Raw genomic sequence first — 13,863 nt, forward strand, 5'->3', positions numbered from 1 at the left:
ATTGCACTGTGACATTAGATTTTAAAATAGACTGGTTTTCTTATGGTAATAATGCTATATAGCTGACTCAAGAACAATCGTTAAGGCTAAAATTGTAATTAAAGATAGATGCCTATTGCCCAATTTACTTGTACTTCTTAAGAACTATTTATTACTTGTTTAAGGAATGTTTTCAGACAGACTAAATTAAAAACACCATTTCGGTCCATGCCAGGCACGTTCAAAAAAGTAACAACTGGGTTTCTGTTCTGAATCCAGTATTTGAGTTTCAGTATTAGCTTTAAGCCTAAACTGGGAGAAACATTAAACAGAAAAACTGAAGTTGAGAGAGCTCAGCTATCATCTGGCTGATTTCTTGTGACCACAAAGCTGAAATTGCTTTGGATTTCTTTTGCTGTTGTCTATCTGGTCCTGCTCATATGTAACAGTGGTATTTGTGAGCAATAACCAAGAATGTATATTAAGCAAGAATTCAGAGACACAGTACAATATACTATATGGCAAAATTACTCTTCCTTCTGCTATCCAGCATGATATATATATATTAGCAAGGTATGATATTAGCATTTATATGAGCTTCCGAGCATACAGTAAGTGAAAATTCCTCCTCATCAGCTTCGAACCTGGCTAATGAGTTTACGCAAATGGTAAACCCAGCTTCATGACATACAAAAGAGATCTTTGTGAAAGATAGCAGATGGGGTAATCTTTTGTTTTAAGCTGCATGTTTCATGTTCTCTCTCTCAATGCTCTCATATCTTATGTCAAATACATTTTCAAAGTGCAATCCTGAACATCTTATAGCCCAAGAACTTTAGATTAAAGACTAAAGGACTGGGCTCCTTGCATGTCATAAGTAATTGCTAGAAGTGGATCAAAAGTTAAAAACAATCTCCCTGGACCTTGTAATGCATGAGTTCATTCTGGTTTGTTCTATACTTTTCTATTCTGCTAAACAAGTTCTTATATTTGCCCTATCAATGTACTATCTGAGCAAATTTCTGAATTGTGTTCTATTCTTGTCCTGTCCCCTCAAAAAACAATTATCTGTGCCGGAGCATTTTGCTTGGGGAGAGATTTGTTTTATTTTAGAAAGAGGTCTTTGAGGTTCTACATTTAGATCAGAAACCACAGAGATTTGTGACTCTACAGTCTTGGACTGGAGTCCAAGAATTAGGAGTCTTTGTTCTCCCTGGATTTACAGGACAAGGTGTTTAGGATCATTACCTTTGCTTTCGAGCTTCTGCCCCGAGCACTGATTAGATGCCCAGCTTGTAGAATTGACTTCAACACTGCAGGTAACTGCTCATCCTCATTATCTTATTTTTATAAGATCAGGAATAAATCTCTTCTATCTGTCATCAAAACACCCTCTGGTGGTTTTTTATTTTACCCCATGGTGGACACAAATAAAGCCAACTTCATATATTATCAAATAGTTTCATATGGGTAGAGACTCCTTTCCTTTGAATTTTTCGTAAAAACATTTTGAGCCTGAATGCAGGCTGGAGGTTTCAGAGAGGGTCCTTCTCCTGTGAGCACCTGAGTAGCAGTGAGAGAGCTGCCTCCCCCTCACTAATTGTGTTAGTACGCACATTAACAGCTCCAACACCACGGCCTTCTCTTGGTGTTGTCTGCCCGTTATACAGGGACTGGAAGTGGGTCAAGGACACACTGAAAAATTTCACAAGTCCAATCAATGTTTGATTCAAAGAAACAGAATACTGCTGCATAAAGAAGTCGTTTGACACAGTAAGTTAGCGTCGATATATAAACAAGTAAATCAAGTGCCTAAGTCTGTATCTGAATTTCATGCTTTAGCACAAACAGGCCATGAGCAGAGGGCGAGTTTCTAATTAAGAGAGAATTGCTATGGTAACCAAAGGTGGTCACACATAATTGGGTGTGAAACCACATGAGGCTTCATGACAGAGGTGTCTGCATATATTATCCAGCACATTTTCTGTTTCTTAAATAGAATTACATTGTCAGGTCAGACAATATTTTCCATATCTTATGTGCCTCCTTTTTGAGCAACCAAAAATGTACCTCTGTGGGCTTCAGTGACAGTTTCAGCTCTTTAGCACCCTTCCTACAGCCAAGGCAGCAGGAGTCTAGATGCGACTCCCTCATGAGTTAACAAGCAACAAGAGAGAATGACGTTTATAATGTATTTATATAAAACTCAGGAAGGGGTCTCTGTTCTTTAAATGATATCAGAACAGTCTATGGGCAAAGATAAACTAGAAGTGAGATTTCTCAGCCCTAACTTAGTCATGGGTCAAGAACAAAGAGAGGTGTTTGGCTGCATGTTTCCTAACCCCATTAAACGGGACAGAGAAGCAAGATAATTTCCTGTGTTGGCAAAGCAGAGCAACCAGGGCTGAAGGTAACGCTGCACCTCAAAATGAGACTGTGCACACTGTCTAGCTCCTTGATATCACAGACTTGATACTATAGTGTCTTAGTTAAAACAGTTATTGTTTAAAGTTGGTATTCCATTATCACAATTAGTGGGAGAGAGAAAAGTCATAATCTTGGAGACTGAATTATTCTGTGCCACGAGGACCAGCCTGGTAGGAGCAGAGGGGATGCTTAAAACTCACACTACATCAGCACAGTGACACCTGCAGCAGCAACCAATTGTGATTAAACAGATTTACTTACATTTATGAAAATTATTTACCAGCTTAAGCACCTCCTACTAGAAGGTTTTGAACATTATCTTACCTAATTAGATTATGCATTATCTATGCAATTAATTATCTGTGTAATGCATCTTAATGAAGATTAAAGGAAAATCTCATTACTCCAAGTTGTTCCAGCACAAAATTTCTAAGATTTCTATTAATACCCTTCCTTGAGCATGTGGATAGGAATGAAAGTCAGATCTGACTTGCAAATCCCCATTCCTCTGTACCAGGTGCACTTAAAGGGCACAGAGCTGCTTCACTACATCCCACATTCCCCTAGTCTGGAGGAATCTTGTGACCTTCTCAGGACAGGATGTGGTCAGCAATGGGGAGGATAAAGAGATCAGCTCCTGCAGACTGCTACTGCTGCTGCAGCTCAGACAGGCTCTGAGACTCTGTTCTGTTAACAACTTCCTCAGGACCTTAAATTGCCCTCTTTCAGTTTACCTTATATCGGTGTTGGTTCTCAAGGTTGCATGGTATTTGACAGTTTCTCTGTAAGCAAGGAGTCAAACAAGTCCTGACTTAGCACATTTTTGCATTCCCGTTGTCTACAAAACAAGAACATAATCTGTTCTGCATCTGTACATGAGGTAGTGGGCTATCATTAGTCTCTCTGCATATCTGAAAAGGCTGCTTATCCACTCCCAAAGTGCAATGTCTATACACAGTAAGGCATTAAGGCAGTCAGGAAAACCATATCTGACTGAAAAATAGTCAAAGGTAAGTCAAAATTCTGTCAGCACTGCACTGGCAATCTCGCTGTGTTCTGCTCTTTCTGCACAGCCTGATTTCCCGTTAATTACATCTCAACAGGAATTCTGCATAAAGCGACGTGGTCAAAGAAATTTCCAGTCTCTAAAAGAAAGCAGGATATCCCGGTTCCTCTGTCTGCAGGGAGAGGAACCTTGCCTGTGCTGATTAAGGACAGCAGTTGACAACAGATGTTATTTGTTAATTATTGACATATCCAAAGGGTCCTATGGCTTGACAGAACCCATAACAGATACATTATCTGCTTCGTTGTATCTCATCATGGAACATATGGTGGCAGTTTGATGTAGTAGAATTTGTTTTTTAATGTATTCCTACATCAAATTCCACAGTCCTTTTTCTGTTGCTTCTTGATGTGTCAGAATGTGTGATTTCTTTTGTTTTCCTTTTTTTCTAGTATCCAATTACACTCTATTTTCTGATAGAGTAGAACTACTCAGAGGTACTCATGTATCTTCTTTGCAAATTCACACATTTTTTTCACCCTTAAAAATACCAACCAGATGGTTTCTAAAAATGCCAATTATACCTGATACATTGTTTGAAATTAAAGTATCACTGCAAAATGCCTCTCATGTTAGTAACTGCTTGAAGCTATACGTATCGCTCTGGATGCACAAAGAACTGTGTGTGTTCCATCACTATTAAACAAAAGCCTACAGAGAATTTGAGCTGTTTCAAGAGAAACCCGAGCGAACAGCTAAATTGTATGCTACAAAGTATTAATGTGCATGTAAAGCTGAGATCTGAAAAGCAGATCTTCAAACCATTCAGCAGCTTAAATACCACAACAGAAAGGACATACTGATTTTTTCATTTAGTCTCATAGTTAAGAAACAGACTTTCATGTGTCCATGCATGGAGACAAGATACGGATTTCTCATGACAGATGTCTGAGGTGTTACCTGCTTTGACTGGTAGTTGGAAAGTTACTTAACCATGTTAAATCATATTTCCTTTCCTACTTCTCTCTAAGCCTATGTGCCCACTTCCGAAGGCACCTGGGGGTCTCCACTGCTGAAAATTAACTTTCCTGTAAGGTATACAATTGGGAACATTAACAGTCATAATTTAGTTTCCTACTAGAAACTGAGCTGTAGAAACTGTCACTGCACTTGACACACATGTAAATTACTTAATTCATACATGAATTAGCACTTGAAACAAATGGGGAACCAAATAAGAAAAAACAAACAAAAAAGAAGGTATTTAAAAATTAATATTAATCTGCTTAGCTGTTTTCTTGCTATGTTAGCTTAACCTGGAAATATTTTTCAAAGAGTAAAGCTATATAATATGAATGTGAAATCTATTTTACAATAATTCCCAAAGAATGGCCTTGCATTTGACAGCTCTGGCAGCTGCTAGTTGGAACTGTTATAAAAGGGTTTCATCATGCAAAGCTGATGACCTAGAAGTCAGACACTGAGTAAAACAAATCCTTGATCTACCTCAACTGTTTCTGAACACCTGCAGCACTAAGAATAAAATTAATTATGAAAATATTATTAGTAGGAAAACGAAGTCAGAGCTGAGGCACTATGTAAGGATGAGTTGGCCAGACGTATGAATTTTAGAAAACCGAGGGAGAGCAGGTCTTTGTGATCCAGCAGACACTCCAAAGATATCACAAGCTCAACACAAGAAGCTGTAAAGAGCAGAAGTCCAATTGCACAAAAAAATGTATCTAAAGCTTCACATCCAACGAGTGAGCCGGAGCCGCTGCACACCTGGCGATGGGAACAAAACGCAACATGTGCGGCAGCTCAGCCGGCAGGGCCAGAGGCAGCGAGTGAGCGCGCTGGGAGCACGGCTCACGGGCAGGCCAGGAGTGGCCTGAGTGAATGGCACAGTTATGAGCTGTGTACGAGTAGGGCTATAAGACCACTTTAAAATAAAGACGTGCCTAGCAATGGCAAATACAGCATGTTGGATGAGGTGTATGCACTTGCTGAGCGACTTTAAAATAGTGGGAAATTTTAAAATGTTGAAAATGGCATGGATATTGTTGAATTGAAAGTAAATGTGAAGTTATCATCATGGTACGTAGAATGCAGATATAAAAAAAAGGCAAGAAAAAGTCAGAAAATAAGCACGGTAAACACACACCATAGTTTGCATGATGATTTTCTAGAACATCAAGCATGACTTACAAGATACCAAAATACCAATTATCTATTACTTTAATTTTGCGAATAGTTTAAACTCTCTGGACCCCCCCATGGAAATGCCAAGCCACTACAAGTCCCCAAATGCAACCTCAATCTTTGCCTGGATTCACGGAAAAATCAGTCCGTTCAGATGATCTTATTCTTCGTAGGATTTTTAAAGTGGTAATTAAGCAGCAGCATCTCAGCCTGCGGACGAGGCCACGGGCTGTGGTTCAATGAGCTAGCTGCTGGTTCTGTCACACGCACATAAGGGTAATTGCACAAACCCTTTTCAGCCTTCTCTGGCCTGGGTTTTTGAGTCTAGTTGTCTTTCCCCTGATGATCCGATTTTACTCTTTCCACAGCAGCTCAAAGGGTCAGACATGCTGGGAGACCAGGAAATAAAGCTCAGGTGGCCAAGGAACACCCATTGAGAACAGATACCGGTTGTACAGTGTTGAACTCTGCCTCTGGCACAGTGAGATCTTTGGTGTCGCAGTCTGAAGACAAGTCCCTGTCAATAACCTGGGGCTCTCTGTGGTCCAGTACCTCAAGCAGACAGAAATGGAAAAGAACTATGGCCTGAAACTATTAACTAAAACTCTGTCGGCATAATTTTGCTTAAGATCTTAAATAATTGAGATATGAAAAGCTGATACTCTGTAACTATTAGTAGCCAGTATCAGTATTGGAATTGTTCAGTCTCATCCCCATTTGCTTAGAAACAACAAAACCCCATGGACTGCCAAGACATAAAAGTTCTGTCATCTAACTCCTGTAAAGATACCTGACCTACCACAGGTTTTAAAAGATGCAGATACCTAAACGTCACTATGAATTTTACAGTCAGTGTCTTTCTGTACAACCCTTTCTTTTTTTAAACATGAGCAGTTCAACTAATTAGATCTCTCATAATGGTAGTGGCTTGAAGAACTTTAATTGAATTAATCAGCAGACTATTCTGTGAGTACACAATTTACTAACACTATATTTTTTAAATTGCAGCTTTATCTGTTTAGTGGAAGATGATTAAATGTATACCATGCTTCCAATTTAAAACTTTCCTTTGCAATGAAGCATCCAAATCTAGCAGCTTGTCTTCACGATACGGAAGCATCCAGGGAAGTGTCAGGCTGAATATCCATATGTGTCATATCCCAAGAAAAGGAAATCAAACATACCTATGTGGACTCTGAATCTAAGGAAGGCAAAAATCACAGAATTATATAAGCATGGTAAGTCAATCCTTGCAAAAACCCTTCATTCAAGGGATTTTTTAGAGTCTTTTCCTATAAGACTCTGGCGTGGCTCATTGTGCACAGGCAGAAACAGTGGAGAAGAGGCACCCCCTGCACTCCAGCCATGGGCAGAAAGTAAAGGAAAAGTTTTCCTCAGAACATTTTCCTATTGAACACGGGGGTCATAAAAGTCTCCGCACTCCAAGGGGTGATCAGCTTGTACGCGTATCGCAGACCTTCAGACTTCGAAACAGATGTGAAATTCTCACTTTCTAAAGAAAGCAATGAAAGCAGAGGGAGAGTGAAATTTCCAGAGCAAATCAGCATCACAGACATGAAAACAGTCCAGATCTCAGTCTCCTGATCTGTACTTCAGTACACCAGCTATACTGAAATTATATTTATGCCATTTAATTCCCAGTAGATCCTGTGTAACTTCAGTACTGATGTTTTGTTGCAGCAACATGCCAGAACAGATCTTGCATGGCATTGTTTTCCTTCTTGCTTGTGCAAGCGATTAATCCGTGATTATAAACTGAAATGTTCAAGATTTCTTTCAATAAATACTGCTTCTCATATGATGAAATACAAAGACGAACAAATCAGGGCCTGATACCTACGTACATCATTCTAGAAACACATTGGAACAAAAACCCACCACCACAAACAGAAATCACAGAAGCAACTACAAAACAGCTCAAAAGAACAAGATGTAAGCAGCTCTACTTCAAACAAGAAAAGATGTTATTTTTTTATTTTCTTCTTGATAAAGTAGCATATTTCAACTTGATTACAACAAAATTACCAGAGGATATTAAAAAAAATACATGAAAGTATTCAGAAAATTATATATATATACACATTTGCTTAAAAATTCTAGAATGTAAACCTTAGCATAACAAGTTAAAATAATATTACAAACAGTTTAATATTTATGTTAATACTGTACATATATATGCTTCAGAATTAATACTATCTTTCCTACAGTTTAACAGGAACAAAAAAAAAATCCCCCCCCACCATGAAAAGGGAAATCCAGCTGCTTCAGTTGCCAACAGGTTTGGTCCCTCATACAAGATACTTCGTATTTATCTCAGTGTTAATAAGAAAGAAAGTGCAGCCTTTCAGAATCAGGTTTTCAATCACATTTATACTGTGATAATTTTTAATGTCTTAAATGATTAACACTACACTCAAAAAACCCACTACCACAGTTTAGTTTCTGTCATTGCACGGACATAATTTCTGAGATCTGGTTAAGGAGAGTGATTTCCCTGCATGGAAGTGCAACACCTTTGTTTCGATGCAACAACCAACACATATTTTTTAAGTCCAGATATTTGCAGCAATTTGTAAATCAAAAATTCACTTATCTCTAACATTTCAGTGCTGTTTTCTAGTGTAAATTCATGCCATTAGTAACCAAAAACTATGCCGCTGTTATTCATTAGAAGTATGCTCTCATTATTTTTAAAAAGAATTTTTATAACTAATCTAAGTTACTATAACTGGACCATAAAAGCACAGTTAGTGCAGAAAAAGAAATAAATGAAATGTACTGTCAGACCACTGTGCAGAGCAAGCGTTCTACCCTCCCTTCAACAGCTGAAATACAAAGCAGGTTAACTGATGTTTTTAAAGCTACCCTATATTTCATATATAATTTAATATATTAAAGTGATTCTTTCAATATGCAATGTTAAGAAACCACTGAAATAACTCAGTAATCATGAAATTAATATTCCATGTGGTGCAGGGTGCTGACTGAAATATTCTAACCTACAGAAATGGAAGGAGGTAAATTCTTTACTGAGTTCCTATACAGAAATATTATTATTGCTTCCAAGGAGAAAATTGTGTTCTCATGTTAAACAGGTTTATTTTCATATATACCAGAGCTCCAGCTAGAGGAGCTCAGTGCTGTTACTGGGATTTGCAAGGGCACACAGGAGCAGAATTTGGTGAACAAGTAGTTTTCTTAAACAGCCGTTGCACAGGTTTCTCATAGTTATTTCAAGCAGGTCACTGTTTTTCTATCCACAGGCATAGATTATCTTTCCTCAGAATTACAACATACTGGATGTTTTGAGGTGGGGAGTTGGAGCCTTTGAAATGGCAGGAAACTTAGAGCTGAGATCCCTGTGTGCTTTGAGGAGCGGAGAATGACGTCCCTCTCAGAAAGTACTAATAACTGGGTCTGTTCACAAAATACCAGATTTTTGAATCATCTCTGTGTCCTGACAGTGTTGGTAGATCGCTCGGGGTCTCCTCATGAGCTTGCTGCTCTGAGGCAGTCAGCCCCCTTGGTTAGCAGGTTCTTACTCATTAATTACACCTGCTATGCAGATATTGTTCTATACAATAAAATATTAGTTCGTAATAAAAAAAATGCACTTTAGCAAGAGGTCACCATTTTGAGCCAGTGATCTTTAATGGCCTTTCTCTAAATACCTGTAGTAATCCAATCACGATGGTTTATGACTTACAGTAGATTCTGTAAGATAGTATAATTTGATTACAGTAATAACACCTATGATATATTCCATAAAAAACCTGGCTTTGAAATTATTAATCTTCTTAAGAGTATGCAACTTAATGGACATATCAATTTAAGCCTTTATGACTATGTCAATATCCTGCCTCATATAAACCTTGGAAATTTATTATCATTATTGAGAAACTTGATTTAATGCAAAAGCCAAGTCGATACAATGCATTCTCTGTAATGAATGACAATCTCTAAATAAATGAGATTCTGAAAACCCACAGTCACTATGTAATGAATACTGATAGACAATCACATCTGCAAGAGCCGCCAGAGTCCTGCCTGCCCCGTGTTCCTTAGGAAATTGCTCATTTTGTGTGTGATTGGAGAACAGCATTAAAATAAAAGTAGCACCACTTATTTTTACAATTTACTTTGAATAGTCACTAAAGTTCCAGATGAGCAGCCCTAGGGACTTAATATGTCTAAAGATAAAACAGGAATGGAATGTAAATGATGGTACAGATTCCTTGGCACTGCCTGATCGCAGGTGGAACAGCACCAGGGACCAGCCCGGCCCAGGGAGCGCCGGGCCGACAGGGACCAGCGCAACCCGTCGGCTCATTGTGCAGCGGCCACAGACCAGGGCTCAAAACCACCAGTCAATCCCAAAGGAAACTGCATTCGTACGAATATTGTAACTACATGCGTGGAACTGGGCGACACAGGAGAAACTGGTAAAATCATTCAATTGACAGAATCATTGTTATGCTTACAGGTATTTTATAAGAATACTGAAACTGTTTGGGATTCTTACACCAGCTAGTCAACCTTCTTCAACAGTCTTTGCTGATTCTGGTAAATAAACAGAAGTGGAATTAGTGACAGGTATGAACAATTCTCTCAGACGTGGGGCATTTTAGAATGTCTTGAGGTGCTAAAAATGTGGGCATTCATATGGCAGACACGTGAGTGCCCCACTGCACTTCCTAACAGCGCGGTGAATCGAGTGGGAACGCTGTCTGGTGAAGAACGCCTTCCATTTCAGTATTTTCTGAGATTTTGGAGAAACCACGGATGAGCTTTTAAATGGATTAGTAATGCACCCGTTACAGCATCTTGTATCACAACATCAACATTGTTTGCTGAGTGTAATCTTAGGATACACAATTCAGCTAAAGTTAACAAAGAATAATTTGTGCACAGAAAACAAGTTTAGTATTTTTCTGTGATGTACATACATACAGGAAAAATTACAAGAAGCAAGATAATCAGGAATTTAATCATTCTATGAGCCAAATGTAGATACAAAAATTCCTTCTAAACAACTGGAAAAAATAAATTCAGTCTGTGCTAAGTGGAATTTCTTACCATTTTCAACTTTTTGAATATGGAGTACTCTCCACTTGTGAATTATTTCCTGGAAATGAAAACAGTTTCATGTGACAGAAACATCACAAAGGTTTCCACAGTGGTTTTTTTTCAGATTTACTTGCCATTCAGTGTTAATAGATGTGTGTCATATTTCTACATATTTCTACTAGTCTCCACTTCTGAAAAATGAATTTAGAACTGTTTCCAAGTGAGACTATCGTTATAGCTACTTTTCTTTCCAACAAACTAAACTATCAGCAGTGTATCGGACTGAAGAGTTCGAAGAGTCATTAACTGACAAGCTCCTCACTTTCCTTTCTCCTCAAATAAATATCCCGCTGGAGTTTACACGAAACACCAACAGTAATTCATCTTCTAATAAAAACACATCAGCCAGCTCCCAGGCAGGCCTGTTGGATTTTCTCTTTATCTGTTTATTTTGTAACTGAGACCTCTTACTGACTGAGAAGTATTGTTTCATTTGGGTGACATGATTCTCCTTTGTGGTATTTCATCTACTGAAATTTCTGACTCGAAGAGAGCATTCCGCTCCTCTTTGCCACCTTTGCTACTCAGTGCGATCTCTAAGCGCCGCAGGAGCCCAGCAGCTGGGGCTGGCGGTCCGACAGCGTGTGGAAGGAGCCCCTGCTCGCTCCAAAGTGCCGCTGGACACGACCAGACCACTCACCTGCCAAACACTCCGCGACGGTCACAGGTTTGCAGAACAGAAGTTCCAGTTTGCTACAACTTTTGTAAAGCACTAAGGTAAAAATCTGTTCTTCATCATTGGCCTGGTTTTTTTCGGCAGGGTTATATTAAATTTCAATATCTACTGACATGAGAACTTAATACGAGCGGATAATAAAATGACAAGATACATCAATTTAAGTAACATTATCCAAAATAACTTCTGAGAAAAATGATGTTCTTACACAAAGGAAAACCAGAATACAATTTTTAAAAAATCTCAATGTACACTGCTTAAACTTAATGAAGAGAAGATAGCTAACATATAATTAACTGCCTACGGCAGTGCAGCTAATGGATACTGAACTGGATTCCAGTTAATCCATGTCAGGACTTCCATCACTTGTAACAATTCTTGTCCATTTTTTTAGTTACTCTTACAACAGTACCATTACAAATTCCTTTTCAATAGGAGGTGATGGGTAACAGGCACTTTCATTACAGGCAATGTTTAAGTATCACCATGTGAAGGGTTTTATGAATCAGACTCGCATGCTGCCCTGTTAATGATGGACTGTTCTGTAGCATCAGCACAAATTAATAACAAAACAGAACCCAAGACTTGAAATCACTATTTTGTACCATTCTAATTTTGTGTATCCTTATGGTGGTTTGTAGAAATCAATAATATTGCACCCAGCCTTACAGCAAGACTGACATTTCCTAAAAAATTATGACATTCTCTGATTATTAAGAATTACTTCCCACAAATGAAAGCTACTGAGCATATCTAACTAGAAATGTACAAAAGCTATTTTCCACCTGTAATGCTTTTCCCTTGTCATCTACTTTGTCAAGTTTTTAAAAAACCTTTGTGTGTGTCAGAGGTTTACAATTAAAAAAAAATGCCCAGTCTTTCTATTTACAAAAGGTAATAAATTAGTGAGGTTCTTCAAACCACATTCTGCCGACATATTAAGTAGTGATAATCACAACTGTTCTTCTAAGGAGAAGGTGGTCTTGACATGATACCCATGTCTGGCTGGAACAGAAGAGCGTACACGGAGAAAAAGAGACAACACAGTACAAACAAGGAATTCATAGTAACAGAAGAACTTCAGAAGAACAAAGGAGAGTATGTGCAGTGCAGCTTTACAAAACAAAGCAAATGCCCCTGGGTTTGCCGAGCCTGCTGGAGAGCCCTCGGCTGCTTTGAGCAGCGATGACTGCCTTCCAAAGCCACTCATCAGGATGTGACCCTTAGCCGTGAATGTCTCTCTGCAGGATTTAAGTTGATGCAGCTGTAGTCTCTTCAGGAGCTTAAATTATACATACAGGCTAGGAAGGAATCAGGGAATGACTTAAAGTACGTGGTGCCAGCCTGGGCAATGAGGAGGAAGGTCAGAGGTCCCCGCTCTGCGGCTCCAGGCTGCGCGGCTCTCTGTGCTGGCTGCGGGACAGCTTGGGGAAGCGCGCGCTCGCTCTCGAGTGGCTGCTTTTGCTTACCGGGTCTCCAGAAGCCGGAATATCACTAGGAAGACAAGAAATAAAGACAGAAACAGCCAGTTTATGTTCCATGTAAATTATTCCGTAGTTATTCCAAACATGAAAAAAGCAGATGTTATGAGAGCCTGGCACATGAGGTCAACGTACAGCACACTTCTTCAGCTACACAGAACTGCGTTCTTTCTACCGGTGTCTCAATGGGGAAGTACAAATGGGCTCTTTCAAAAATGAGAAATAATAGAACTTTCAATATGGAAGACTGCAAATTACAGGATAAAAGCGCATCTCTATGAGTTGCAGTTCGGAAATGGTGGGAAAAGCATTTTGAGGTGATAAAAGTACAAGCAAACTAGACAAGAGCTTGGATGATGCTCTATTTAACAATCCTGTAATTATGGATGGATGTATCATTACATGATGAAGTACATTAGTAATACATCCTTGTTGGGAATTCTTCTGTCTCTTCTGACCCACAACAGACTATAGTCTTACATGAACGAGCCTTTTGGAAAAGACTCCGAGAAGAAGTACATTAAGTTCAACAACAAGCAGTAACAGAAAATTCCGGCTTACCTAGGTGATATTCAGAGGCTACAGACTCCTTGGAAAACTACAGTATAAAGGGATAGTGTTGTACTTTTGCCATTCTTTTAGAGGACTCCACATGGTTTTTAATTATACTGCTTACATACAGATCAATAAATAAAACTAAATTTTGCATTTTACAACTTGACTAAGCAATAAAATTACAGAGCGTACAAAGCCAAACTTGTTTTTATAAGTTAAAAACAACCTTACAATATCCATCTTCAGAGTGCATTAACAACCGTCAGGGAGGAATCGCTCATGTGCAGTTCTGGCCAGATGAAACAACTACAGCTGTATTTTAAAACCATCCCTGAGCTCGCTCCGTGCGGCAGGACGGTCCCCAGGCCCTGCCAGCACCACGGGCCCGG

At 39.0% G+C, this 13,863-nt stretch overlaps 1 protein-coding gene across 1 annotated transcript in view; it reads right to left on the reverse strand.

Moving 5' to 3' along the window:
• Positions 1–7,576: 7,576 nt before the first annotated feature.
• SNX29 (sorting nexin 29) overlaps positions 7,577–13,863 on the reverse strand; it is a 126,246-nt gene continuing 119,959 nt past the window's right edge. The window contains exon 21 of the mRNA XM_082064112.1: positions 7,577–12,932. Within this exon, the coding sequence (XP_081920238.1) occupies positions 12,803–12,932 (130 nt within the window). The 3' untranslated portion in view covers positions 7,577–12,802. The remainder of the gene's footprint in view (positions 12,933–13,863) is intronic.

The sequence above is a fragment of the Streptopelia decaocto genome (genome assembly GCF_964273445.1).
Source record: "Streptopelia decaocto genome assembly, chromosome: 13".
Taxonomy (NCBI): domain Eukaryota; kingdom Metazoa; phylum Chordata; class Aves; order Columbiformes; family Columbidae; genus Streptopelia; species Streptopelia decaocto.